Source organism: Chiloscyllium plagiosum, unplaced genomic scaffold, assembly GCF_037043375.1.
Source record: "Chiloscyllium plagiosum isolate Xiang-an unplaced genomic scaffold, Cpla_swu_hap1 HiC_scaffold_27, whole genome shotgun sequence".
In the NCBI taxonomy this organism is placed as follows: Eukaryota; Metazoa; Chordata; class Chondrichthyes; order Orectolobiformes; family Hemiscylliidae; genus Chiloscyllium; species Chiloscyllium plagiosum.
Window position 1 is genome coordinate 48243732 of NW_028270165.1, and position 26307 is coordinate 48270038.

Sequence of the window (26307 nt, forward strand, 5' to 3'; positions counted from 1 at the left end):
TGACATCTAGAAATGGCACTTTGTTGTTGTTCTCCTCTTTTGTGAATTTGATGCCAGTAAGGATATTGTTGATGGTGTTGTAGGTTTCCTCTAATTTACTTCATTTTTGATGACAAAAGTGTCATCACTGTGGCGGACACAAAGTTTGGTTTGGATCGTTGGAAGAGCTGTTGGTTTGAGACTCTGCATTATTGCTTCTGCTAGGAATCCTGATACTGGTGGTTTCATGGGTGTTTCGTTGATTTGTTTGAGGCTTGTTCCTGAATATGAAGTGGGTGGTTAAGGCACAGTTCCACGAGCTGGATAGTGCTATCTTTGCTGATGAAGTTGGTGCTGTGTTTGTGTCTTTGGTTCTTCGAGTAGTGTCTCCAGTTTTCTTTGGCCACGTTGATGTTAATGGATGTGAACAGGGCTGTTACGTCAAAGGACATCATTATTCCATCCTCTTCTAACTTAGTGTCTTTGGTGTTCAGGAATTCTTGGATGGAGAAAATGGAGTGGCGTGAATCTTCGACTTGGTGTTTTAGTCTTCAGTGGAGGCCTTTGACTAGTCTGCATATTGGTGTTCCAAGTAGTGAGACTATGGCCTGAGGGGGGCTCCTGGTTTGAAGAGGAGGAGAACAACAACAAAGTGCCATTCTTAGATGTCACAGTAGAGCGAACAGTCAATAGGGAACTTCACACTAGCGTCTACAGAAAAACAACACACGCAAACCAAGTGCTTAACCACAGAAGCAATCATCCCAACACCCACAAACGAAGCTGCATCAGGACATTATTTCAATGAGCCACAACGCACTGCATATAGAGGATTATAAAATCATGAGGGATACGGATGAGGTGAACAGCAGGTGTCCTTTCCCTCAGCTGGGGGTTTCAGGATCAGGGAGCAAATATTTTGAGGTGAGTAGAGAAAGATTTTATCAAGACAGAACAAGAATCGTTTTTAAGAGAGTGGTCTGAGTGCAGAATGAATGTCCAGAAGAAGTCATAGAGTCACAGAGATGTACAGCACAGAAACAGACTGTTTGGTCCAACTTGTCGATGCTGACCAACTATCCCAACCCAATCTCGTCCCACCTGACAGCACACGGCCCCATATCCCTCCAAACCCTTCCTATTCATACACCTAACCAAATGCCTTTTAAATTTTGCAATCGTACTAGACTTCACCACTTCCTCTGGCAATTCATTCAATAAACGTACAATCCTCTGCGTGAAAACGTTGCCCCTTAGATCTCTTTTGTATCTTTCCCCTCTAATGCTAAACCCATGCCCTCTCGTTCTGGACTCCCCCACCCCTGGGAAAAGAGTTTGTCTATTTATCCTATCCATACCCCTCATGATTTTATACACGTACAGTTACAACGATTAAAAGACATTTGGATAAGTACATGAATATGAAAGGTTCGAAGGTTTATGGGCCAAACACTGGTAGGTGGGACGAGTTTAGTTTGAGAACATACTCAGCATGGACGAGTTGGATGAAGGGTCTGTTCAGTGCTGTCTGACTCTGTGACTGACCTGTACTGGTCTTAAAACCATTTTCTTACCTCCCCCCATAACAATCCACTTCTTTGTTGTTCAAAACTCAGATGAATTTAGCCTTGAATATGTTTAATGACCCCACTTCTGAACTGAATTCCTCTTCGTAAGATACCACTTTCCTCGCTCATTGCCTGCTGCATCTGCCCGACAACTGGCATTGACTGGTGTGGAGGGACTCTGAGACCCCTTTGTACATCCATACATCATTCCTGATGAAGGGCCTGTGCCCGAAACGTTCACTGTCCTGCTCCTCAGATGCTACCTGACCTGTTCTGCTTTTCCAGTGCCACATTTTTCGACTTTCACCTCTAGTCCTCACTTTCTCCACATTCCAATATATCACCATTTAAACAATGCACTGCTTTTTTTTAAACAGCCAAGGCGATAACTTCACATTGCGGCACTGCACTTGCCATGTGTTTGCCAATTGAGACACAGACCTGGACCAACTTCGGGAAGAGGCAAAACACTGAGTTCTGAACAAAAACCGTAACACACTCAAAACGTCGGCTCTGTTTACCTTTCCACAGATTCAGCTCGACCCGTTGGCTTTCTGCAGAATTCGCTGTGTTTGAACTGATAGAAGACAATGGTAATTCTGGGCGGGGCAGGTTGAATTATGAATTGAATAGTAGCTTCCTCAACGAGACTGTGCTCGTGATGCTCGGGCCTGTCTCTGTTGCGCAATTGGTCAGCGCATTCGGCTCGTAACGGATGGTTCATGGTTCGAGACTACGCAGGGCCGGCGTGTTTGTTGTTCACGCTCCTGCTGCTTTCTTGGCTGCAAAGTTGCGCGTTTTTAATGGTGTCAGGAAAATGTTTCCCAAACGGAAATCTTTTCCACTGAGGAAGCACAAAGGGGTTTCTGAATTGATTGAATTTCTAAAGGAAATGACTGCGGATGCTAACAGTCCGAGACAGAAAGCGAAACTACTGGAGCAACTCAGTGGGTTTGGCTGCACCTGGATGAGGAAAAAAAAAGTTCTGAAATGTTGTCTCTGATTCTCTTTCTACAGATGCTGCCTGACCTGCTAAGTTGCTCCTGCAATTTCTGTATTTCTTTTTAAGTGAACGTCCATTTCATCTTTCAGACTCGCCATGTGCAGATATTTAACCCTTTCGAAACCTGTGAAATGATTGGATTCAAACAAACTCTGCAATGATTCACTCTTTCTCAGCTCCACAGGCAGAGAGATCTGGGAAATGAAGCTGTCAGTGTGGTTCTGTATTGATGGGCCGAGAGGTGAATGCGATGGACATGAAATCCATTGCGGTTTCCCCACGCAGGTGTGAACCCTGCCGACTACAGTTGAGAACTGTCGTCAAAAGGAAAGGGAGATTGTTCCACGGCTTTTTTAAAGATGCAAACCAGTGGAGGGGTTGAAATATTTCAATCACATTGGGACTGGTCGGGAATCTGCAACCCACTGCCTGTCAGGGTGGAACAAGAGATACCCGCAGAGCTGCTTTTGAGGCGATGAGCCAAGTGTTTGGAAATGAGACTCGAAAAGTGAGAGGCGTGAAGTCGTGGTCAAACTGAAGCAGGCACCTGAGGACAACGGTGTTTTATTTGCCAGTGAAAGATACTGTTTCACAAAGTTGAGTCGATGGAAGGGAAGCAGTGACGGTGATTATCTTTGGCTGTTTACCTCTACCTCAAAAATTCGGCAGAATTTTAAAGTCACAATGAAAAGAAGTAAAAGTGACATTAGGAAGAACGTTTTCGTACAGGGAGTGGTTAGGGTCAGTAAGTCCCTGTCTGTCATTGACAAAGAGTAAGATTTAATGGGCACAAAAGGGAATTCGGTGGTCACGTTCAGATGTGCAGATTTACGCTGAGAAGGCGAGAGATTGAAACGAATAGAGACACACGTTTACTTAAGTGTAGAACCAGCAGAGCGAAGGTGGGCCGCATGGCCTCCGTCTGCGCTGTGACACATGTTGTGATTCAGTGTGAAATCACAGTTCGACCAACAGAATGTGGGAATTTAGAAATAAGTTTATATTTACACAGCCTCCATACGTCTGCGAAACAGTATATTACACGGCAGCAGTGGAGGTCTTTGACATCAGGCTCGAACGTGCCTGCCGCGTGCCAGACGAAAACCTGAAGTGTTCTGTGGAAGGGACACCGTGTGCGGCAGCAGAGTGGCGCAGCGGGAGCGTGCTGGGCCCTTAACCCAGAGGTCGTTGGATCGAAACCATCCTCTGCCATTGTTTAATGTCACCTCGAGCTGCTTTCATTTGGATCGGTGCTCTCTTCTGCAAGCTGCATTTGCGTCTACTTTCCAAGTGTCCAAATGTAGCATATCGATGCACTCACCAAATCCACTCAATTCAAGTGGCATGATTTTAGAGGTCTCAGTGGTTTTCTGTCCTTCGTCTGTTTCCTCTGAACTGAATCGCAAACCCAGTTCTCTGCGATGCCAATCAGCTGGTAAAGTTGAAACACATGCCTTGCGGTTTCGTCCATTCCTTGCAGTAATTCGCCACCCTGGTTCAGACGAGAATCGCAAGCATGTCAGAAACCGCATCATGACTCAGACATAGTCCCCTACTATTAGGACGGATACCACCGATTGTGAATAACCTCAGAGAGAGAGAGAGAGAGACAAGTGACAGACAGTCGCCGTGGACTCGATGGGCTGAACGGCTTCTGTCTGCGCGAGAATGATGCTACGTGTTTATGCCGTCCCACTGCCTGTCTCTGGGACAGAGAGGCTGAGGGAGCAAAACTGGTTCATTTTTAACCGTCCCTTCCGTGTTGGACTGCCTGCAGTCCCTCAGCTCAGGGCCGTGGGGATGACTCTCAGTGAGTGAAGGTTTCACTCGGATTCTCTTCATCTGGGACACTTGGGGCTCAGATGTTAACTGCAGCGCGGTCGCAGCAAAGAAAGCGATGCCCACTTTGCAATAGACTTTCCGTAAGATTGCTGCATGAATACGATTTCTGAACACCAAGAAGGCTGCACAACAATGTGAATTTACCTGGGCGAAGAGTTCTCGGTGTCCATTTCTTTCTGTCCTGCCAGCACAGCATCTTTCTATCTCTCCGATAACAGACCCTTGGAGAAAGTTCACAATCAAAGTTGTTCATGTTCCCCGCATTAATGTAACTGACACCTCTCACCCCAAGGGTTTCAGAGGGAGACAGAGCAGAAGCGCGAATGGACTCTACCCGCACCCCACCCTACACCCCGTCCCACCCCGCAGAACAACGTGCAAGTAGAAATGAATGGTTTAATTATCCACCAGTGGAGGTAGTCCAGTTCCTGGGAATGAGACAAATATCAGCGCCCCAGGGACAGAATGACAAGCAGATGTTCTGGAAACGCTTTGCTGCTTGCAATTCTTGCAGCAATGTGGAATGTACTTCACACTGAGCAAGTTTCAGCTGGCTCAGAGTCTCCGATGTACATTGCTGTGTTTGCCGCCAGCTCAGAGAGAGAACAATAGGAAGGACGTAGGAGTGAATAACGATCCGCGTGGGAGGGCGAATAACTGTTAATGGAGACTGTTAGCGGCTAACAATACGTAGTGTGTCATAGCAGACGAGGTGATAACAAGGAGTCGTTTGTGTGATAGGTGTCAAGGACATGGGGGAGTTCAGGCCCTAAAGTTATGGAACGCGATATTGAAGACCGGAGGGCTGTAAGGTCTCCAAGTGGAAAATGAGGTGTTGTTCTTTCATCTGGAGCTAGAACACTGCTGCAAGCCTGAGACAGAGATGTTGGCCAGGGAACAGGGTGATGTGTTAAAGTGGCAGGCAACCGCAAGGTCAGGGACTTTTTTGCCGCGGGCAGAACCGGGATCTTCTGCGAAGCAGTCACCCAGTTTATGCTTCATGCTACATTGGGGAAATGACACTGTGAGCAGCGAATGCAGTGGACTAGGTTGTGGCAAAAGTGCTGCCTCACCTGGCAGGTATGTTCGAGCCCTTGGATATTCAGCGGGGAGCAGGTAAATGGGCAGGTGTTACACATTCGGCGGTTGCAGGGGAAAGTGCCTTGGCATTATGGGAGGTGGGTGTGGGGTGTTGCGAGTGAAGGAAGAGTGGAACCGAGGTGGAACCCCTGGCACAACAGGTGCGTGTTGGGACCATAAACCAGCGGAGAACGCATTCTCTCCTATTCATTCAATGTCGTCTTTAGCAGCTTTTCGGTCTAACAGCGCTCTGTTCTGCACCTCGCCTTCTCATCTGCACAATGTTTCCTCAATTCCCCTACCCCCACCTCACCGTAGTTCCAAACTTCCAGCTCAGCACTGTACCCATGACTTGTCCGGAGTTGTCCTACCTGCCTATCTCCTTTTCCACCTCTCCACTCCACCCTCTCCTCCCTGACCTATCACCTTCATCCCCTCCCCCACTCACCCATTGTACTCTATGCTACTTTCTCCCCACCCCCACCCTCCTCTAGCTTATCTCTCCACGCTTCAGGCTCTCTGCCTTTATTCCTGATGAAGGCCTTTTGCCCGAAACGTCGATTTCGCTGCTCATTGGATGCTGCCTGAACTACTGTGCTCTTCCAGCAGCACTAATCCCGAATCTGTGAACTTCACCCCAGACTGTAACTTCCTTCTTCTTTCTAACTTTTGTGAGTGCAACAGTCTGTTTCTCACCACTTTTTCCATTTTTTGTTTCATTCTGGGGTTCAATTGTTAACTTGCAGCAACTAAAAGGAAAGAGTGAATCGGGGGGCGGGGACAGACTCTGGAAAAGTTGATCCAGGTCTGTGTCTCAATTTGCAAACACATGGCAAATGCAGTGACACAATGTATAGCCTTTGATGTAAAAAAAAAACGCAGAGAGGAAGCGCATTGTTTAGATAGTGATATGTTGAGATGTGGCGAAAGTGAGATGATGCAGATCAGAGTTGAAAAGTGTGGCGCTGGAAAACCACAGCAGGTCAGTCAACAACTGAGGAGGAGGAGAGTCAATGTTTTGGGCATGAGCCCTTCATCAGGAATGATGTGTGGATGGACAAAGGGGCCTCAGCGTCCTTCTATACCAGTCACTGCCAGTTGTCAGACAGGAGCAGCAAGCAATCAGCAAGGCAAGTAGTATATTAGCAAGAGGAATTGATTTCAGAAGTGTGAATGTCTTCCTGCAGTTAGAGGGTCATTGAATATATTCAAGGCTGAGTTCGTTTGACTTTGAAGAACAAAGAAGTGGATGGTTTTGGGGAAAGGTAAGAAAATGGCTTTAAGACCAGTATAGAACAGTTACAGTCATACAGCACAGAAACAGACCATTAAGTCCAACTAGTCCATGCTGACTGTGTTCTAAAAACTAAACTAGTCCCACCTTCCAGTGTTTGGTCCAGACTCTCTGAACCTTTCCTATTACAATTGCAACATTTAAGAGGCATTTGGATGGGTATATGAATAGGAAGGGTTTGGAGGGATATAGGCAGGGTGCTGGCAGGTGGGACGAGATTGGGTTGGGATATCTGGTCGGCATGGACGGGTTGGACCGAAGGGTCTGTTTCCATGCTGTACATCTCTATGTACTTATCCAAATGTCTTTCAAACACTGTAACTGTACCTGCATCCACCACCTCCTCTGGACATTAATACCACATGAGAACCATTCTCTGTCTTAAAATTAAAGGGTGCCCCTCGTGTCTTTTTAAAATATTTCTCCTCTCATCTTCAAAGTTTGCTCCCTAACCTTGAAACACCCATCCCAGGGAACGAATACCTGCTGTTCACCTCATCGATACCCCTGAAGATTTTATAATCCTCTCTAAGGTCATCTCTCAACCTCCGATGCTGCAGTGAAAAAAATCCCATCCTGTACACCGAGATGCCGGTATATTTATGTCCAGTTATGAACTGTTTAATGCTGGTGCCGACTGGAACGACCAAATGACCTATTCCTGCTCCAAATTCTCTCCCTCTGCGTCCAGGACAGCAAGAGACCATATGACATAGGTGCAGAAATTAGGCCATTCAGCCCATCAGATCTACTCCACCATTCAATCACAACTGATACGTTTCTCAATCCCATTTTGAAATTTTGATTTTGGAAAGGCAGATCAGGGAAGGGTCTGCGAAGTTAATGGGGAGTGTTGTTGACCAAAGATACCTTGGAGTGCCGGTTCATAGTTTCTTGAAAGTGGAGTCACAGGTAGACAGGATAGCGAAGGAGGTGTTTGGTATGCTTCCCTTTATAGGTCAGTGCATTTCAGTACAGATGTTGGGAGGCCATGTTGCCCCTGTACTGGACATTGATTCAGCCACTTTTGGAATACTGCATTCAGTTCTTGTTACCCTGCTACAGGAAAAATGTTGTGAACCTTTAAAAGGGTTTGGCAAAGATTTACAAGGTTGGAGGTTTGATCTATAGGGAGAGGCTGAATTGGCCGGGGCTGTTTTCCCTGGAGTATTGAAGGCTGAGGGGTGACTTTATAGAAGTTCATATGGAACATGGATAGGGTGAATAGCCAAAAACATTTCCACATAGTAGGGAAGTCCAAAACTAGAGGGCATAGATTTGAGGTGAGAGGGGAAAGATTTAAATGGAACCTTATGGACAACTTTCTCACACAGAGAGTGATGCAAGCATGGAATGAGCTGCCAGAGGAAGTGGTGGAGGCTGGTATAATTACAGCATTTTAAATGGCATCTGGTAACAGGGTGAATTGAGAGGGATATAGGCTAAGTGCTGACAAATGAGACTATGTTAATTTGGAATATCTGGTCAGCACAGACAATTTGGACTGAAGGAAAGCAGAAGTGTCATTGTGAAGACTGGACTTTCAGAGCAGCTTTCAAAGATATTTTGTCCTTACTGGGAGCAGAAGCAACAATGAAATCTTTCATTTGAGAGACAGCAACTGAGTAAGTGAGGACATCCAGGATTTTGCTGGAATGTGGGAATTTGTTGCAAGGTGGGATTGAAGTGTTTTAAGTAAAGTGTCCTGAGTGGGAAGCCTAGTGAAGGGTTTCGGTGGGTTTTTGTTTTAAACTGCTCATTTCTTTCAGCCCCCAACAATGTACTTCCAATGCTGTACATCAGAAGGAGCGGTGAATCAGTAACTGGTATCATCGGAAGCCTTATGGTTTTCAGTACTGCAGGTATTGCTTGTTGCATCAGCATTGTAAAGGTTATCGGCAGCAGTGGGAGGTGTGGGCTGTATTCACTGGAAGCGATGAAGCAGTCAGATAACACACATATGAGAGGGCAGGGTGGGACTTGTCTTTCAATTTGCAGAAGTTGGGAGGTTCTGGGAGTTGTGGTTCTGCGCAAACAGAACTGCGGTAAATCATAGAAGCCCTACAGTGTGGAAGGAGGCCATTCAACCCATCAAGTCCACACTGACCCATCGAACAGCTTGACACCCAGACGCACTCGACCTCGTCGTTTCTGCTGGTGGGTTAGACTAGGTAACAAGATTAGGGGTAGGTTTAAGGCAGAGGAGGAAGGACTTCATTTCCTGGAGAGTGGTGAATCTATGGAATTCTTTGCCCAAGGAAGCAATAGAAGCAGGCATATTCAAGACACAGTTCGATGGGATTTTGGATTGTAGGTGAATTTAAGGTAGTCAGGATAATGCTGGTAAGAGGAGCTGAGATGATGGATAGATCAGCTATGATCTTAAAGAATGGCGGAGTAGGCTTGATGGGCCAAATGGCCTCTTTCTGCACTGCAGGGATTTTATGATTGCTTCATATGGTGTATATCTGATATTCGCTGTTGTACAAGCTGCATGGCTATGATTTTTCACCTTCTAATATAGTAATGGAATTACATCCTGTATTTATTGTATTCATTTTTATTTAGCTGATCAGCAGGAAATCTTTCAGCAACTTTACTGGTTTTCTTTCCTGAAGCAGCCTTGACATTTCATTTTCATATCCTTCATTCAGCTCCATGTCCAGCACCTTTGTAGGAAGGTTGTTCCAGGTCATTGTCACCTAAATGAAGTTTTCCTCTTTATATACTTAATGCTATCTGGCTGAATGAGGGTTTTCAGGTTTCTGTGTCATGGATAATATATGATCAGCAGGTATCTGGCAATCTAAGGAATTGTCACCGAAGTTATGTTCATTTGACTGTACTGACCATGACTTATTTCATGGTTTCTTTTGCAGGAAGACATGGGGAAAGAAATCTGAAACCAAAAGATACATCAGCTTCTGACAGAGTCACTTGATTCATTGGGACTTGAATATCAGCAGCCATTCCAGTCGAGAAGAAATGTTTGCTTTTGTCTGCTTGGACACTGGTGTGGCAGGAAGAATCCTGATACACCCGAATGAGGGAGATTCAGTGCGGTGACTGTGAAAAGTACAGGACTTCACACCATTTACTCAGCTTGGAGGATCAAAGAGGCCGTTCACTTGCTCTCTGTGTGGGAAGGGCTTCACCTGCTCCGCCCACCTGCAGAGACATCAGTGAGTTCACCTCCCATCGCAGGGGGATTGAAGGAGCTTCGGGCGAGTGCCATTATCGTCTGCATTAATAACCCAGTTCTGGGGACTCCCGGGTTTGAATCTCACCATAGCAGATGGCGGATTTGGAGTTCAGTCAGAAAACTGGAGTTCAGAATCTCATTATGAAACCATTTTCTGGGAACAAATACCCCAATCTGATTCACTCATGCTTTAGGGGAGGAAACTGCCGTTGTGGGAAAGGATTCAATCAGTCGGCCCAGCTGCATCCTTTCCCTGGTCTGGCCTATATGTGACTCCAGACCACAGCAGTGTGGTTGATTCTTGACAGCCCATCTGCAAATGCGCAGGGGGAATCTTACTTGCATACAGGCTATGGGTTGCAATTGCTGAGTGAAGCAATACTTCCTCCAGGCTCAGGCTGCACCAAGGATCGAATTACAAAGGGAAAACTCAGCTGACCAATAGAGAAGAAAGTGGGATGCAGGGGAGTGTGTGTGTGTGTGTGTGTGTGTGTATGTGTGTGTGTGTGTGTGTATGTGTGAGTTTCAATAAAAAGCTACTTTTTGTGCACTTTTTTGCTGGGACGATCTGAAGTTGCAACAAAGTTGGGTCCCAACAAAAGTTACCTGAACTTACCGTCGGACTCAAACATTGAAGGCTATGAGATCCAACAGGTTTTTCTTTTAAAGCTGCTAATTTCTTTCAATCTCCGGCGCGAGGTTTCCAATGTCTTATATCAGAAGGAGCAGTCAATGTGTAGCTCGTATTATTAGAATTGTACATTTTTCAGGACTGATGGTTCATTGTTTCCTCAGCATTGTAAAGTTTACTGGCAGCAATGGGAGGGATGGGCTGTTTTCACTGGAAACAAAGTTAAACTCCAGTTACAGTCCAACAGGTTTATTTGGAAGCACTAGCTTTCGGAGTGTTGCTCCTTCATCAGGTAACTGTACAGCAGGATCATAAGACACAGAATTTGTAGCAAAATGATATATTGAACAAACCTCGACTGCTTTTAAGTGTTTCATCTTTAGAATGGGTTGCAGGTTTCAGTTCATTAGTATGTAAATCCCAAAACTTCTTTTAAGTCACAGTCTCGAGATAACTTCAGGTTTTACAAAGAGGTGCCATCTCAGCTCAGACAATGCATGAAAGATGTGAGGTTCGAGTCTGTCTTGACTCATACTGGTTCTGTTTCCAAAGTAGGAATTTATAAAATATTACATGGATTGACTGTCTGCAGATTGTGCACTTTTTGAGCAAAATAGAATGAATCTACAAACATAATTCTGCAAATGCAAATTCATCCCATGGTCTGATCTATGTGTGCATGCATGAGAGTGAGTGAGTGTGTGCATCCCCGTGAGTCTGGCTGAGAGAGTGTGTGTTTGCGTGTGTGCATGCTTGGTAAAGTGAGAGTGTGCAGGAGTATAAGTCTGTGAGAGGATGTGTGTGTGGGTGAGGGTTTGGGTGGGTACATGTGTTGTGCATCTGAAAGAGCGCGTATATCTGAGAGAGTGGCTGCGTGAGTATGTGAGAATGTATGGCTGTGTGTGAGAGACAGAGAGACAGAATGTGTACAGTGCAGTGGGGTCACCTGTAATGTAACATAAACCCAATGTCCTGGTGAAGGCCGTCCTCATGGGTTCCAAACTCGCCCGGCCACTAAAAATGATTAAGCAGTTACACAATAGACACGGGAGAGGGCAGGATGAGACTTGTCTTTCGATTTGCAAAAGGTGGAAGGCTCTGGATGATGTGATCCAGGGCAACCACAACTTGGAGGACCTTCGGCTCAGAGAGGTGGAGCTGGAAGCCAGTTTGCTGACATGCTGGGAGGGCAAGGCGGAAAGTTAATCAGATGTTTTTTATTCTGGGAGATGGTCTTTCCCTCCATACATATTCTTCTGATGGGGTCAGTGGACAGGGTCAGGAGGGTGTGAGCCCAGGTCAGGCAGGCAAAGGGGATCTGGGAGAGGGCTGCAGGGGGGAGGAGCTAACTGTGGGGTGGTGGGAGTAAGAACAACGTTAGGGAGGGGGAGATAAGGGACAGAATAGTGACGGGGATTGCCTCCGTTCTCTGCAGTTGGCAGCAGAAGCACAGATGGTATCGGAATCTGGTACCAGGATTCAGGAACCGATGCGTTCAGGGCTGGAGAAGTGGGAAAGGGAGGTGGAATGGGTGTGGTCCAACGATGTCAGCAGGACACAGCCTCTGCTGAGGGCGCATGAGAAGGTAAAAGCTGCAAAGACAAAGCAGAACCTCAAAGCACTGGGTGGGATGGTGGCTCAGTGGTTAGCAATGCTGCTTAATAACGCCAGGAGCCTGGGTTTGATTCCACCCTTGGGTGACTGTCTGTGTGAAGTTTGGCATGTTCTCCCCCTTGTGTCTGTGTTGGTTACCTCTGGGTGTTCTGGCTTCCTCCTACAGTCCAAAGATCTGCACTTTAGGGTGGATCCGGTGTGCTAAAGTGTGCAGGTGAGCTTGCATCTTTTAGGATGACCATGTTAGTTTCGGTTACTTCATTTGTAAATCCCAGAACTTTTTTTAAACTTACATTCTCAAGATAGCTTTTAACAAAGGTGTCATCTCAGCTCAGATAATGCATTGAAGGTGAGACATTAAAGTCTGTCTGTATCCCAATGTTAGCTCAGACTGATTCTATTTCTGAAGTGGGAGCTACAGAATCTTACATGGATTTATGCAGTTTTTGAGTAATTCGGAATAGAATGGACTTCTATAAACAACTGACCAGGAACACGACAGGCAACTACCAGCTGATCTGGGGCCTTGGAGGGAGGTGAGGGGTAAAGCCCCAAAGGAAACTTGCATATCCGCCACAGATTCACCTGCACCTCCCACACATCATCTATTGCATCCTCTGCACCCGATGTGGCCTCCTCTATATTGGGGAGACAGGCCGCCCACTTGCGGAGCATTTCAGAGAACATCTCTGGGACACCCGGACCAACCAACCCAACCCAAGTGTGGCTCAACACTTCAACTCCCCCTCCCACTCCACCAAGGATATGCAGGTCTTTGGACTCCTCCATCGCCAGACCACAACAACACGACGGTTGGAGGAAGAGCGCCTCATCTTCCGCCTAGGAACCCTCCTACCACAAGGGATGAACTCGGATTTCACCAGTTTCCTCATTTCCCCTCCCCCCACCTTATCTCAGTCAAATCCATCGAACTCAGCACCGCCTTCCTAACCTGCAATCTTCTTCCTGACCTCTACGCCCCCACCCCAGTCTGACCTATCACCCTCACCTTGACCTCTTTCCACCTCCCCCAAGTCCCTCCTCCCTACCTTTTATCTTAGCCTGCTGGACAAACTTTGCTCGAAACGTCGATTGTCCTGTCCCCTGATTAGATTAGATTAGATTAGAGTGTGGAAACAAGTCCATACCGACCCGCCGAAGCGAAACCCACCCATACCCCTACATTTACCCCTTACCTAACACTACGGGCAATTTAGTATGGCCAATTCACCTGACCCTGCACATCTTTGGACTGTGGGAGGAAACCGGAGCACCTGGAGGAAACCCACGCAGACACGGGGAGAACGTGCAAACTCCAGTCAGTCGCCTGAGGCGGGAATTGAACCCGGGTCTCAGGCGCTGTGAGGCAGCAGTGCTAACCACTGTGCCACCGTGCCGCCCTGGATGCTGGCTGACCTGCTGCGCTTTTCCAGCAATACATTTTCAGCTCTGATCTCCAGCATCTACAGACCTCACTTTCTCCTCAAATGATTTGATGCTTTGGAGTACAAAATCAAAAAGAAATGTTGAACAGTTACAGGAGAACTGCCAAAAGACCAACAAATGTAGGCTGCTAGTGAGAACTCAGAGGCACCTGTCCAGATAAGGAGTCTGCACAGAGAAAAAACATCGACACCGACCTGGAGAGCAAATATACAGAGGAAGATACAAAGAGAAGATTTAACAGCTGGCTGGCTTTGAAGTTTGAGTCTTTCGGTAAATCTTAATCAAGGGTTTTTATTGGGCTGGAATCGTACAGGGGAAGGTAGAAGATAGGTTAGAGACAGGATGTAAATAGTTGTTAATTAATTATTCTCCGTTAGACTTTAATAAATAAAGTTGTTAATTTTAACTTTAAATACTGACCTTCGGGAATAGTTTCTTTGTTCTTGAATTTTCACAGATTACCGCATGGGTTAAACCTTCTCTATGTTGCTGGTTTAAATTAGGTAGGGGAGGTTGCACCCAGTGTTGTAAAATTTGGGGGCTTTCGTCCAAGATTTGAACTGGTTTAGACAGATTTGAATAGGTTTGGCGGTACGAAAAATCCCAGCAGATTTAAACACTTGCAAGTTAGTGTCCTAGATCATTAAATAAAACTTTAAATAGTGACTTTTAGAAACAGTTCCTTACCTCTTGAATTTTCACATTACCACCTGGGGTAAATCTTTTTTGGGTTTAAATTAGTGGGGGGTGCAGTCCGTGTCATAACAGTTCTGACTATGTAGAAATAGAGTAGTGGAGCATGGAAACAATTTGTTTGTTCCGTGCCAATCGGATATCCTAAATTAATCTAGGCCCATTTGCCAGCTCTTGGCCCATATCCCTCCAAACCTTCCTGTTCATATACCCATCCAGATGCCTTTTGAATATTGTAATTGTACCAGCCTCCACCACTTCCTCTGGGAGCTCATTCAATCCACGCACCACCCGCTGCTTAAAATAGTTGCCCTTTAGGTCCCTTTTAATCCTTTCCCTTCTCACCCTCATATAAATCAATTGCTGCTTTTTCTGAACAGGCTCAGTGGTTATCACTGCTGCCTTATAGCGCTAGGCACCCGGGTTTGATCCCAGTCTCGGCCAACTGTCTGAGTGGAGTTTGCACCTTCTCCCCATGTCTGCGTGGGATTCCTTTGGTGCTCCGGTTTCTTCCCACAATCCAAAGATGTGCAGGTTTGGAGAGGGCACTTGAGGGGAATTAACTTTCACACTCTTTTTCTACTACTTAGGTCCCTTTTAAGTCTTTCCCCTCTCACCCTCAACCTATACCCTCCAGTTTGGGAGTCCCCTACCCTGAGGAAAAGATGAGTAGTCAAATAAAATGCAAAAGGAATAAAATGTCGAGCCGCAGGATAAATATAAAATGTCGCTCCAGGCTTTCTTGTCTCCGATTGTCATTTGGGCACAAAATCTGTCAGTAACACCAGCAATTTCACAGAGCATCTTGCGCATGCTCCACGGTGACAACACACACTGCGCATGTTCGCCAGTGTCAGCAAAACCTGCGCGTACTCCTGGTTGTCCGCGGAATCTGCGCGTGATCTTCTTTTGTTGGGCCAATAGGAAGCCCTGGAGGACCGGAAGGAGCGTGGTCCTCCTACTAATCAGAGACAACCCGATTGTGTTTCTCTCTCTCGCCTTCAATCTCAATTTATGGAGGGGGCAGATTCTGGAAAAATTGGGCCAGGTCTGTGTCTCAGTTGGCAAACTCATGGAAAATGCAGTACCACGATGTGAAGTGATAGCATTCCCTGTGGGGGGTGGGGAGGGAAAGCAGAAAGGAGATGCATTGTTTTAATGTTGACATATTGGGATGTGGAGAAAGTGAGGACTGCAAATGTTGGAGATCAGAGTCAAAAAGTGTGGTGCTCGAACAGCACAGCAGATGAGGCAGCATCCGAGGAGCAGGAGAGTCAGCGTTACTGACACGAGCCCTTCATCAGGAATGTGTATAAAGGGGCCTCAGCGTCCTTCCATACCAGTTAATGCCAGTTGTGAGATAGGTGCAGCAAGCAATGAGCAAAGCAGGTGTTATCTTAGCAAGAGGAATTGAGTCCAGAAGTGGGGATGTCTTCCTGCAGTTATGGGATCATTGAATATATTCAAGGCTGAGTTCATCTGATTTGGAACAACAAAGAAGTGGATGTTTCTGGGGGAAGGCAAGAAAATGGTTTTCAGACCATTGCAAAACAGTTACCGAGTCAAACAGCACAGAAACAGTCCCTTCAGTCCAACTACTCCATGCTATGTTCTCAAACTAATCTAATCCCACCTGCCAGTGTTTGGCCTATATCCCTCTGTCACAAAGCTGGTCCTTTTACTAAAAGCTGGTCCTTCTTCTCAAGGATGCTGTGTCCTTGGTTTTTTTTCAGAAGGGTGGTTAAAAAAACCTGGGCTCCGAAGCGACTCGTTTAGTACAGAGACGAAAAATGGTATTGGGAGGCATTTTTGGTTATATGTGAACAGATGAGACTTGAGGCCAAAGCTTTTATGTTTTAGAAGTGACCTGTACAATGAAAGGGGAGTGGTCAGTCCTGAAAGCTGAAGTCTCGTTTGAGTGAGTTAAGCAGTGGACTATGTGGAGACAGGCTACTAACACTGTCTCCTTCTGCCCTTCTAACTTCAATTGTAAGCCCCTGTTTCAGTTTTACTTTGTTTAAGGGGTTTGTTTTTTTTTGGTACTGTTGTGTTCAAGCATTGCGAAGAGTGTTAAGAGTTTCTCCACAGCTTGTACTGTACTTAATAAAGTTTGGTTGTTCACAGAAGTTGGCGTATTGCAGTGTAAGAAGCTCAAGCAAAAGAACTTAACAAAGGAACCTAAGGGATAATTCTTTCATGCAGAAAGTGGCATGTTTAAGGAAAGAGCTGTTAGAGGAAGTGGTGGGTGCTGGTACAGTGGCATCTGGATGGGTATACGATTAGGAAGGGTTTAGACAATATGGGCAAAAATGCTGGCAAATCGGCCGAGATTAGGTTAGGTTATCTGGAAGGGTGCTCCATATCTCTATCACTCTGGCTAGCCACTAACATTTGCCACATCTATATGTACAGTTTCTCTCTGTTGTCAGTGTCAATGCCTTGATATTCTTAACCGGACTGGCAGTGATGACTTTTGTAATCTTTTCTTACAGACTATCTGAAGACAGAAGTTCAAAGTCAACAGATAAAGGGCTTATGTCCAAAATGTTGATTCTCCTGCTTCTCTGATGCTGCTTGCCATGCTGCGCTTTTCCAGTGACGCGGTTTTTGACTCTGACTCTCCAGTGTCTCCAGTCCTCACTTTCACGTCAATGTCTGACAGTTACTCAATCCATCAGGACCGCAACAATTTTCAACTATGATTCTGTGAGAAGGAGCAAAGCTTTCTTTTTGGTTCCTGTTTGAGTACGGGGGCACTGGTTGAAAGACCCTACTGTTGCAGCGCACTGAGTGTGGAGCCTGAAACAACTCTACTGCCTGGAAAGAAGAATTCATGGCAGGGTTGTACACGTGTGTGTGCAGCTGAAGCTTCGCCCTGTTGAGAAACCATGGAATTGTGGTGACTGCGGGAAGAGCTTCCGTGTCCCATCTGTCCTGGCGGCTCATCAGTGCAATCACACTGGGAAGAGGCCGTTCTCCTGCCCCGAGCGGGAGAAGGGCTTTACTAGCTCCTGTGTCTTGCTGGCCCACCAGCATATACACACTGGTGAGAGGCTCTTCAGTTGCCACGAATGCGGGAAAGCCTTCAGCAATTCCTCCAACCTGCTGAAGCACTGGCGAGTCCACACGGGGGAGAGGCCATTCAGCTGCCCCGAATGCGGGAAGGCCTTCAGCGACGACTCCAAACTGCTGAGGCACCGGCGGGTCCACACAGGGGAGAGGCCCTTCAGCTGCCCAGAGTGCGGGAAGGCCTTCAGCAATTCCTCCAACCTGCTGGCCCATCAGTGGGTCCACTGGGGGGAGAGGCCCTTCAGCTGCCCAGAGTGCGGGAAGGCCTTCACCAATTCCTCCAACCTGCTGAGACACCAGCAACTCCACACGGGGGAGATACCCTTCAGCTGCCCAGAGTGTGGGAAGGCCTTCACTAAATCCTCCGACCTGCTGGCTCATCAGCGGGTCCACATGGGGGAGAGGCCCTTCAGCTGCCCAGAGTGTGAGAAGGCCTTCAGCAATTCCTCCAACCTGCTGAAGCACCAGCGAGTCCACACGGGGGAGAGGCCGTTCAGCTGCCCCGAATGCGGGAAGGCCTTCAGCGACGACTCCAACCTGCTGAAGCACCGCCGGGTCCACACGGGGGAGAGGCCCTTCAGCTGCCCAGAGTGCGGGAAGGCCTTCAGCAATTCCTCCGACCTGCTGAGTCACCAGCGAATCCACACGGAGGAGAGGCCCTTCAGCTGCCCAGAGTGTGGGAAGGCCTTCAGTAAGTCCTCCAACCTGCTGGCCCATCAGCGGGTCCACACCAGAGAAAGGCCATTCAGCTGCCCCGAGTGCAGGAAGGGGTTCACCCACTCCTCCAAACTGCTGGCCCACCAATGGGTCCACACCGGGGAGAGGCCGTTTGCCTGCCCTGACTGCGGGCGGAGGTTCACATCGTCCTGCAACTTGCGGAGGCACCAGCGGGGGCAACAGTGCATCCAACAATCAGATTCCACCAGTGACACTGCAGTGGGTCACCCCCAGGGCTGAACCTCCTGCCCATTCTGACAGTGGGTACAGTGAGCTTTTTTTGTTTTGTGCTGGACTTACCTCCCCCCCCCCACCCCCACAAGCCCACCTACGTGGCTCAGGGGTGGCATGGTGACTCAGTGGTTAGTACCACTGCCTCACGATGCTGACCTGGGTTCAATTCCACCCTCAGGGAGACAGTCTGTGTGTAGCTTTCACGATGCCCCCCCCCCCCCCGCCCTCCCTCCCGCCACGTCTGTTTGGGTTTCCTCTGATTGCTCTGGTTTCCTTCCCCTGGTCTAAAGATGTGCAGGTTAGGATGGATTGGCCCATCTAAATTGTCCCAAAGTGTTCAGGGATGTGTAGGTGTGGTGCATTAGTTGGGGTAAATGTAGAGGAATAGGGATAGGGGAATGGGTCTGGCTGGGTTACTCTGCAGAGGGCCAGTGTGGACTTGTTGGGACAAAGGACCTGTTTCCATACTGTAGGGAATCTAATCTTAAAAAAAATTCCTCCAAGCAATATTGATAAAATATGCCGAGTTGGACTAGGTACCCCGTCAAGTTTGAGACAAACCCAGAGTTGAAGAAGTCAGAAGTGACATGACACCATGTTACAGTGCAACAAGTTTATTTGAAATCACAAGCTTTAGGAGCATTGCTCTTTCATGAGTGCTGCTCCTTCATCACTTCATCTGGTGCCGTGTGACTTCTGACCTTGTCCACCCCAATTCAATACCAGCACCTCCGCATCAGAGTTGACAAATGAGATTGGATTTTATTCGTCCTGATTGTGAGATGTTCATTTGGAAACTCAAAACTGTCGTACCGATAAAGAGATGCGAATCATAGAGTCCTACAGCAGGAGACAGGCCCTTCGGCCCAACATGGTCCACACCGACCAAACTGTCCATCAACACTAAGCCCATTTCCCTGCACTTGGTCCATTTCCTTCCATACCTTTCCTGTCCACGTATTTCTCCAAATGCCTTTTAAATGTTGTTAATCGACCCACCTCAACCACTTCCGCTGGCATCTCATTCCATATGTGTACCACCGTCTGCGTAAAAAGAAACATTGCCCCTCACATTCCCTTTTATTCTTTTTCCTCTAACCTTAAACTGATGCCCTCTAGCCCTCACTTCCCTAACCCCAGGGTAAAAGTCTGAGTGCATTCACCCTCTACGATCTCTTCACTTCTCTAAGGGCCTCTCTCAGTCTCTAATGCTCTAAATAAAAATATCTTAGCTTGTCCAACCTCTCCCTTTCACACAGACCCTTGAATCCTGGTAACATCCTTGTATATGTCTTCAGCACTCTTCCAAGTTTAATAACATATTTGTTATAGACACTGCCCTGTTGACCTATTTTGTTGGAAATATAGGACCTAATCCAACTGGATAATCTGGCTGATGGGGCAGGAAACCACTTCCTTTCTTGAGAGACAAGTCTCCTGGAGAGAACTGGCTGGCTGACTGATCTACTGACCCTCACAGTGCCCCCACTGCCTTTAGTTATCTGGAGGGAGTCTACAGATGGTGCTTGAAACCTTTATCATCTTTGGGATGGATCCCCATTCATTACGTGCTATGGAGTCATGCTGCCTGGAAACAGACCCTTCAGACTAACCAGTCCATGATCCCCAAATAAACTAGTGCCACCCATCTGCTCCTGGCCTGTATCCAGTTTGTTAATAGTTTTGTTCATTTGTTCACCGTGAGAGTTGGATAAATAAATTGCTGATTGTTGATTTTAAAGTGTTGGGGATTTATTCTTATCACTAGAGCAGGTTACACCACTTTTAATGCTAATTTTACAGATTATTGGGCGACACGGTCCTCTGGGTGTTTCTGTTTGAGCAAGGTGGTGCTGTCAGCCTTCGCTTTATAAGAGTATTGACGTGATGTACTGCTGAATGCAATGGAGTCAACATGAATCCCAGCCTCTCACTGTGGTTGTGGGTGAATCGCCTTAATTTGGCTCTTAACTCAGAAACTGCACACAATTAACTGCTGAAACAATGATTAACACTTTATTGTATGTAGCAACCAAAAATAAAACTCAAGTAACCAAGTTCAACCTCACTCACAACTTGGCTATCACACAATTGATGGCAGAATTTAACTGAGTTTCCCCCAACAGCATCTGTCTCTGGAAGTGTCCAGGGATTCAGTGCAGCATTCTTCTTCCAAGTACTGCTGCTACATCATTCTGAGGTTGAATTCTGGTGGAGATTCCTCGCTTTCAAATCTGTGGTGTGATGCTTCTTTAGATTCTCACACCATATCCCCACACTTCTGGAGATCTCCGGTCTGTAGCTTACCTTCTTATCCTCGAGGTTTTGTGGTTTGTTTGGTACAGCCTTTCCTGCAAAAAACCCCTTTACGTCAGGGCCTTCCTTCCACAGACAAACTTAATTGTCCTTTTGTCATGAGCTTATTAAACACTTAGCTCATCTGTCCCAGGAAACAGCTTGTTGTTTTGCGTCCTTCTTCCCAGGGATGGTTAACTAGCAGAAATTAGGCCATTCAGCCCATTGAGTCTGCTCCACTATTTAATCATGGCTGATACGTTTCTCAACCCAATTCTCCCCGTAACCCTTGATACTTAAGAATGATTGAGTCTGCTCCACCATTCAATGGGCTGAATGGCCTAATTTCTGCCTCTGAGGTCTTCTGATGTAGCAGTTTCTCAGTGGACCATTTGTTTCTTGGTCCAGAAAGAATTCCTGCTGACTCAGGGAATTTGGAAAGTTCTGCAGTTTACAGGACCACACCACATTCCCCTCTGCCTCCTCCTGAGATACTGGCAATTCCCAAGATCCTTTGGTATCCCTGAAAACAATCGAGGTGCCTGGAAATCTCTGCTGCTTCTCTGGAACAGAAGAATTATGGGGAGAAAATTCAGAAATCTGATGTGCAAAGAGACTATGGAGTTCTACTCCAGGATTCTCTGAAGGTAAACTTGCAGGTTGAGTCAGTAGTTGGGGAGGCAAATCCAATGAAGGCATTTATTTTGATTAGACTTGAATATAAAAGCAGGGATGTACTTCTGAGGCTCTGTAAGGCTCCGTTCAGGCCACAATTGGAGTAGTGTATGTAGATTTGGTCCCCATATCTCAGGAAGGATGTACTGGCCCTGGAACATGTTCAGAGGAGGTTCACAAGAATGATCCAGGAATGAAAAATTTAACATATGAAGAACATTAGAGGACTCTAGGTTTATACATCATGTAGTCAGAAGGATGAGAGGGGATCTAATTGAAACCTACAGAATAATGAACGGTGTGGATGTTGGGAAGATGTTTCAATTCGGAGGAGAGACTAGAACCTGAGGGCTCAGCCTTCACGTCAAGGGAAGACCCTTTAGAACAGAGGGAAGAGAAACTTCTTAAGCCAGAGTGTAGTGAGTCTATGGAATTCATCGCCACAGAAGGCTGCAGAGGCCAAGTTACTGAGTATATTTAAGACTGAGATAGATAGGTTCTTGAGTATCAAGGGATTCAAGGGTTATGGGGAGAATGGGGTTGAGAAACGTATCAGCCATGATTGAATGGCAAAGCAGACTCAATGGGCTGAATGGCCTACTTTCTACTCCTATGGTCTTATGATATGCTGATGTATGGAAGGGTGAGGAGGGGGGAAAAAGAGATGAAGAGAGAAAGACAGTTAAGGTGAAGCTCGATAGAGACAAAGGAAATATAAGAATTGTATGATAAATGGCAGAACACATAGGAGCACTGGCATACAGAGGGATCTGGGCATATAGATCCGTGGAAGTGGTAATGCAGGTGGGCACGGTGATCAAGAAGGCACACAGCACGCTTCCTTGAGTGTAAGAGTTACGTTACAGCTCTTTATTCTGGCCACATTCGGAATATTGTGTGCAGTTCTGGTCACAGTGCTACTGGAAGGATGTGGGTGCTCTGGTAGAGGGTACAGGCAAGGTTCACCAGGACATTGCCTAGTCTGGAGGGCTCTCGTTTTGAGCAGAGGAGGCATAAACCTGGATTGTTTTCTTTGGAAAAACAGAGCCTGAGAGGAGACCTCGACAAAATGCTGAGATACACAGACTGGCTGGACAGGAGTGGCAGGGTAGCTCAGTGGTTCGCACTGACGCCTCACAGTGCCAGAGACCTACATTCGATTTTAGTCTCAGGCAACTATCTGTGTGGAGTTGGCACATTGTCCCTGCACCCCACCTCCCGTGTCTGTGTGGGCTTCCTCCGGGTGCTCCGACTTCCTCCTACAATCCAAACTTGTGTAGGTTAGGGTGGATTAGCGATGCTAAATTACCCATAGCGTCCAGGGAGAGGCAGGTTAAGTTGGATTGTCTGTGTGTAAATTGCCCCAATGTTCAGAGATGTGTAAGTTTGTCAGGAGTAAATGTAGATAATGGGGGTAAGAAAACGAGTCTCTCTGTGTTAATCTTTAGAGGGCCAGTGTTGACTTGTTGGGCTAAATGGTCTGTTTCCACGCTGGAGGGATTCTATGATAGTCAGAGGTGTTTTTTCCCTCCAAAGTGGAAAGGTCAACTAAAAGAGGGCACAGGTTCAAGGTGAGAGGGGAACTGTTTGGGGGAGAAGTGGTGGGGGTGGGGAATTTACACAGAGGGGTGGTGGGTTTCTGGAACGCACTGCCAGTGGAGGTAATGGAAGCAGGCACCTTAACAACGTTTAAGGTGTATCTTGATAGACACATGAAGGGGAGGTGAATAGAGGAACAGAAGCCACACATGGGCAATAAATAGCAGGTCTAAGTAAGAATTAAGAATTAGCACAGGCTTGAGGGGGGGTGTGTGCCTAAACCAAGTGAGAAGAGCCTGTGACTGTGCTGTACTGTCTTGATACAGCTTTCCCCCACTATTTGAAAGTAGAGTGTTCCTTTCATAAGCCGAAATGGGCCTAAAGCGAAGAAGCAATTACCATGAATTAATTTATATTATGCCTTTCTTTGTAAAAGCGACAATCCTCTTCGGATTTCTTTCGGTTTGTGAGAACAGGTATTAATGTAGGTCTTTTGTAAAAGTGAAGTAGTGTAAAGTGAACTTTCAAAAAGTGGGGGATACCTTTATGCTGATGGAGAGGAGATGGGGGAGCAATGAAGAGGGGTGGATGGAGGCTCAGGTGGAGAATAAACACTGAGACACCAATTGAGCAGCCCAGACTGGCCCTGTGCTGGAGACTCAATGGGATAGAGACAAATGTATCTATTTCAGGTATACCTGCAGTATGCTCCATCCAGGGATAAAAACAAAAAGTCCTTCATCTGCTTCAGCATACAGGGCAGATGAGCAGTTTCTCCACAATGTGCACCAGGAGGTGATGCGACTGAGTGAAGCCTTTCCTGTGCTGAATGCAGGTGAATGGCCGCTGCCCGGTATATAAATGCTGATGAATATCGGCAGGTGGGGAAGGGAAACCGTTCCTACACTCCCTGCATTTTCATGATTTCTCCATGGTGCAGGTGTCCTCGTATTTCTCCAGGTTCAACAATCAGTTGAAACTCACTCACATTTACAGCATCGGTGTGGTGTTACTGGTGAACCCTCTGATAATTGAAGAACTCTCATTCAGTCTGTAAAGCATGTTCCAGTCACTACTCTGGTGTGTGGGTATGTGAGACTCTGAGTTTTCAGTCACACTGACGTTTAAAACCTAACAAAGCAGACAGACCTTCTCCCCTTTGTTTTCAAGGCCATCAATATCCAAGTCCTGGTGAATCAAGTGACTGTCAGACTTCGATGTGATGTTTGGTCTGAGATTTCTGCCTCCAAATTCTTCTCTTGTAATATTCCTGTGGAAAGAGATTGCAAAGGTCATCGCTGTCAGTCCACAATAGAAAATCAGAACACACAATTCTAGTTTCTGTGGATCATTCTTTCCTCTCTTAATACCCAAGATCTTTGTGCTGATCTATATGTAAATGTATACAGCAGGGTAATGTGGTGGATTGCATACTCCATGAAGACTTCACTCAAGTTGCTGAATGGACATCTATCATGCGGTATTGACGTTCTTACTGAAGATATACAATATTCTGCAGTGCAATATTATGAGCCCAGAAACACTGCAAATCAGGCTTTTAGAGCCATAAACATTCCATCAAATATGTAACATATAACCCAGACTTATCTGTCTTATATGAACGCACAGTTGTCTTACATTTCCAGAAGACTCAGATTTAAGTTTTAAGTGTGACTTTTTGTAAAAGAAGCCGTCGTTTTGGACTCCTTCCATGTCATACTGACTATTACTGGAAATACATCCATACTACACCAGGATTCATGGATCAATGACGTGAGGCTTATCCTTACCCTCTTATAATTTTCTGTTGCATAAATGTTTCGACGAATGCCAACGCTTTTCACCAGTCATACAGTCAGAGACATAAAGCACAGAAACAGATCCTTCAATCTAACTTGTCCATGCCGACTGGATATCCAAAATTAGTCTAGTTCCATTTGCCATCACTTGGTCCATATCCCTCTAAACCCTTCCTTTGCATATAACCATCCAGATGCCTCCACCATTTCCTCTGCAGCTCATTGCATACACGCTTCACCCTCTGCAAAAAAAGGTTGACTGCAAGGTCCCTTTTAAATTTTCCCCCTCTCGCCCTAAACCTATGCCCTCTAGTTCTGCACTCCCCCTATCCCAGGGAAAAGACCTTGTCTCTTCACCCCATCCACACTCAAGTTTTTATAAACCTCTTTAAAAAACACACACTCAGCCTGTGATGCTCTAGGGAAAACAGTCCCATCTTATTCAGCCTCTCCTTGTGGTTCAAACCCTCCTACCCTGGCAACAGCCTTGTGACTCTTCTCTGAATCCTTTCAAGTTTCACAACATCCTGCCTATAGGAGGGAGACCAGGATTGCACACAATATTTAAGAAGCCGACTGAAACTGACTTTTGCAGAGTCTGCTCCCTGCTTGTATTCATACTCTCTGCCTCCCGTTGTTGCAAGTGAACAGTGCTTCCCCCCTTCTCTCTCCCTCCCAGGATAAGGAATGGAAAGGGGGAGACATTGCTTCATTCCCAGATTTTGCCCAGAAGAGCCCCCCTATTGTCTGAATGCGCAAGTTGGACCATGAGCTTCTGAAGCTACTGCTGCTCCTCTCTTTCTGCATGAAGGTTGAGCTTCACCCCAGACTGCAACTCCCTTTCTCTGTCCAAACATCTGTGAGCGCAGCACATTTTTGTTGAAATAAGGCATCTTTCCTGAATGTTACAATTAAAGGGGTGTCTTCCCCCTGATATTCAAAGGGATGGTAAGTCAGAGAAGGACCACGCCTTGTGTTGTGTGGCTCGTGTGACAGTTGCAATAGGATATCCCAACTCCTATGCTCAATTCAAAGTTTGAGAGAAGATTTGTAGCTCGGGTACTCATTGTTGTGGTTCTGTTCGCCGAGCTGGGAATTTTTGGAGCAGACGTTTCATCCCCTGTCTAGGTGATATCCTCAGTGCTTGGGAGCCTCTTGTGAAGTGCTTCTGTGATGTTTCCTCCAGCATTTATAGTGGTTTGTCTCTACCGCTTCCGGTTGTCAGTTCCAACTGTCCGCTGCAGTGGCCGGTATATTGGGTCCAGGTCAATGTATTTGTTGATAGAATCTGTGGATGAGTGCCATGCCAGAGAACAGCCAGGGAATTCCTAGAGGCATGGCCTCGAGGCATTTTTCCAGCACCACATTTTTCAACTCTGGATCTGGGACAAGGTGTGTGGTGTGGGGGGAGGGGAGGGGAAATAAGGAAACTGGTGAAATCTACATTGATCCTATGTAGTTGGTGGGTCCCAAGTCAGAAGACGAGGTGTTCTTCCAACAAGTGTCAGGTAGCTAGAGCTTGGAGGGGAAGGCACCAGAGTACTTGCGTGTCCTTGACGGATTGGGAGGGGGAGTTAAAGCGTTCAGCCACAAGGCGGTGGGGTCATTTAGTTTTAGCGTCCCAGAG

At 46.6% G+C, this 26307-nt stretch overlaps 1 protein-coding gene across 1 annotated transcript in view; it reads left to right on the top strand.

Annotated features, from left to right (window-relative positions):
* LOC148143931 (uncharacterized) overlaps positions 1–24653 on the top strand; it is a 138339-nt gene extending 113686 nt beyond the window's left edge. Inside the window, 2 exon segments of the mRNA XM_087975284.1 lie at positions 17386–18275; positions 24569–24653. Coding sequence (XP_087831410.1) covers positions 17386–18275; positions 24569–24653 — 975 coding nt within the window.
* Positions 24654–26307: the final 1654 nt, after the last annotated feature.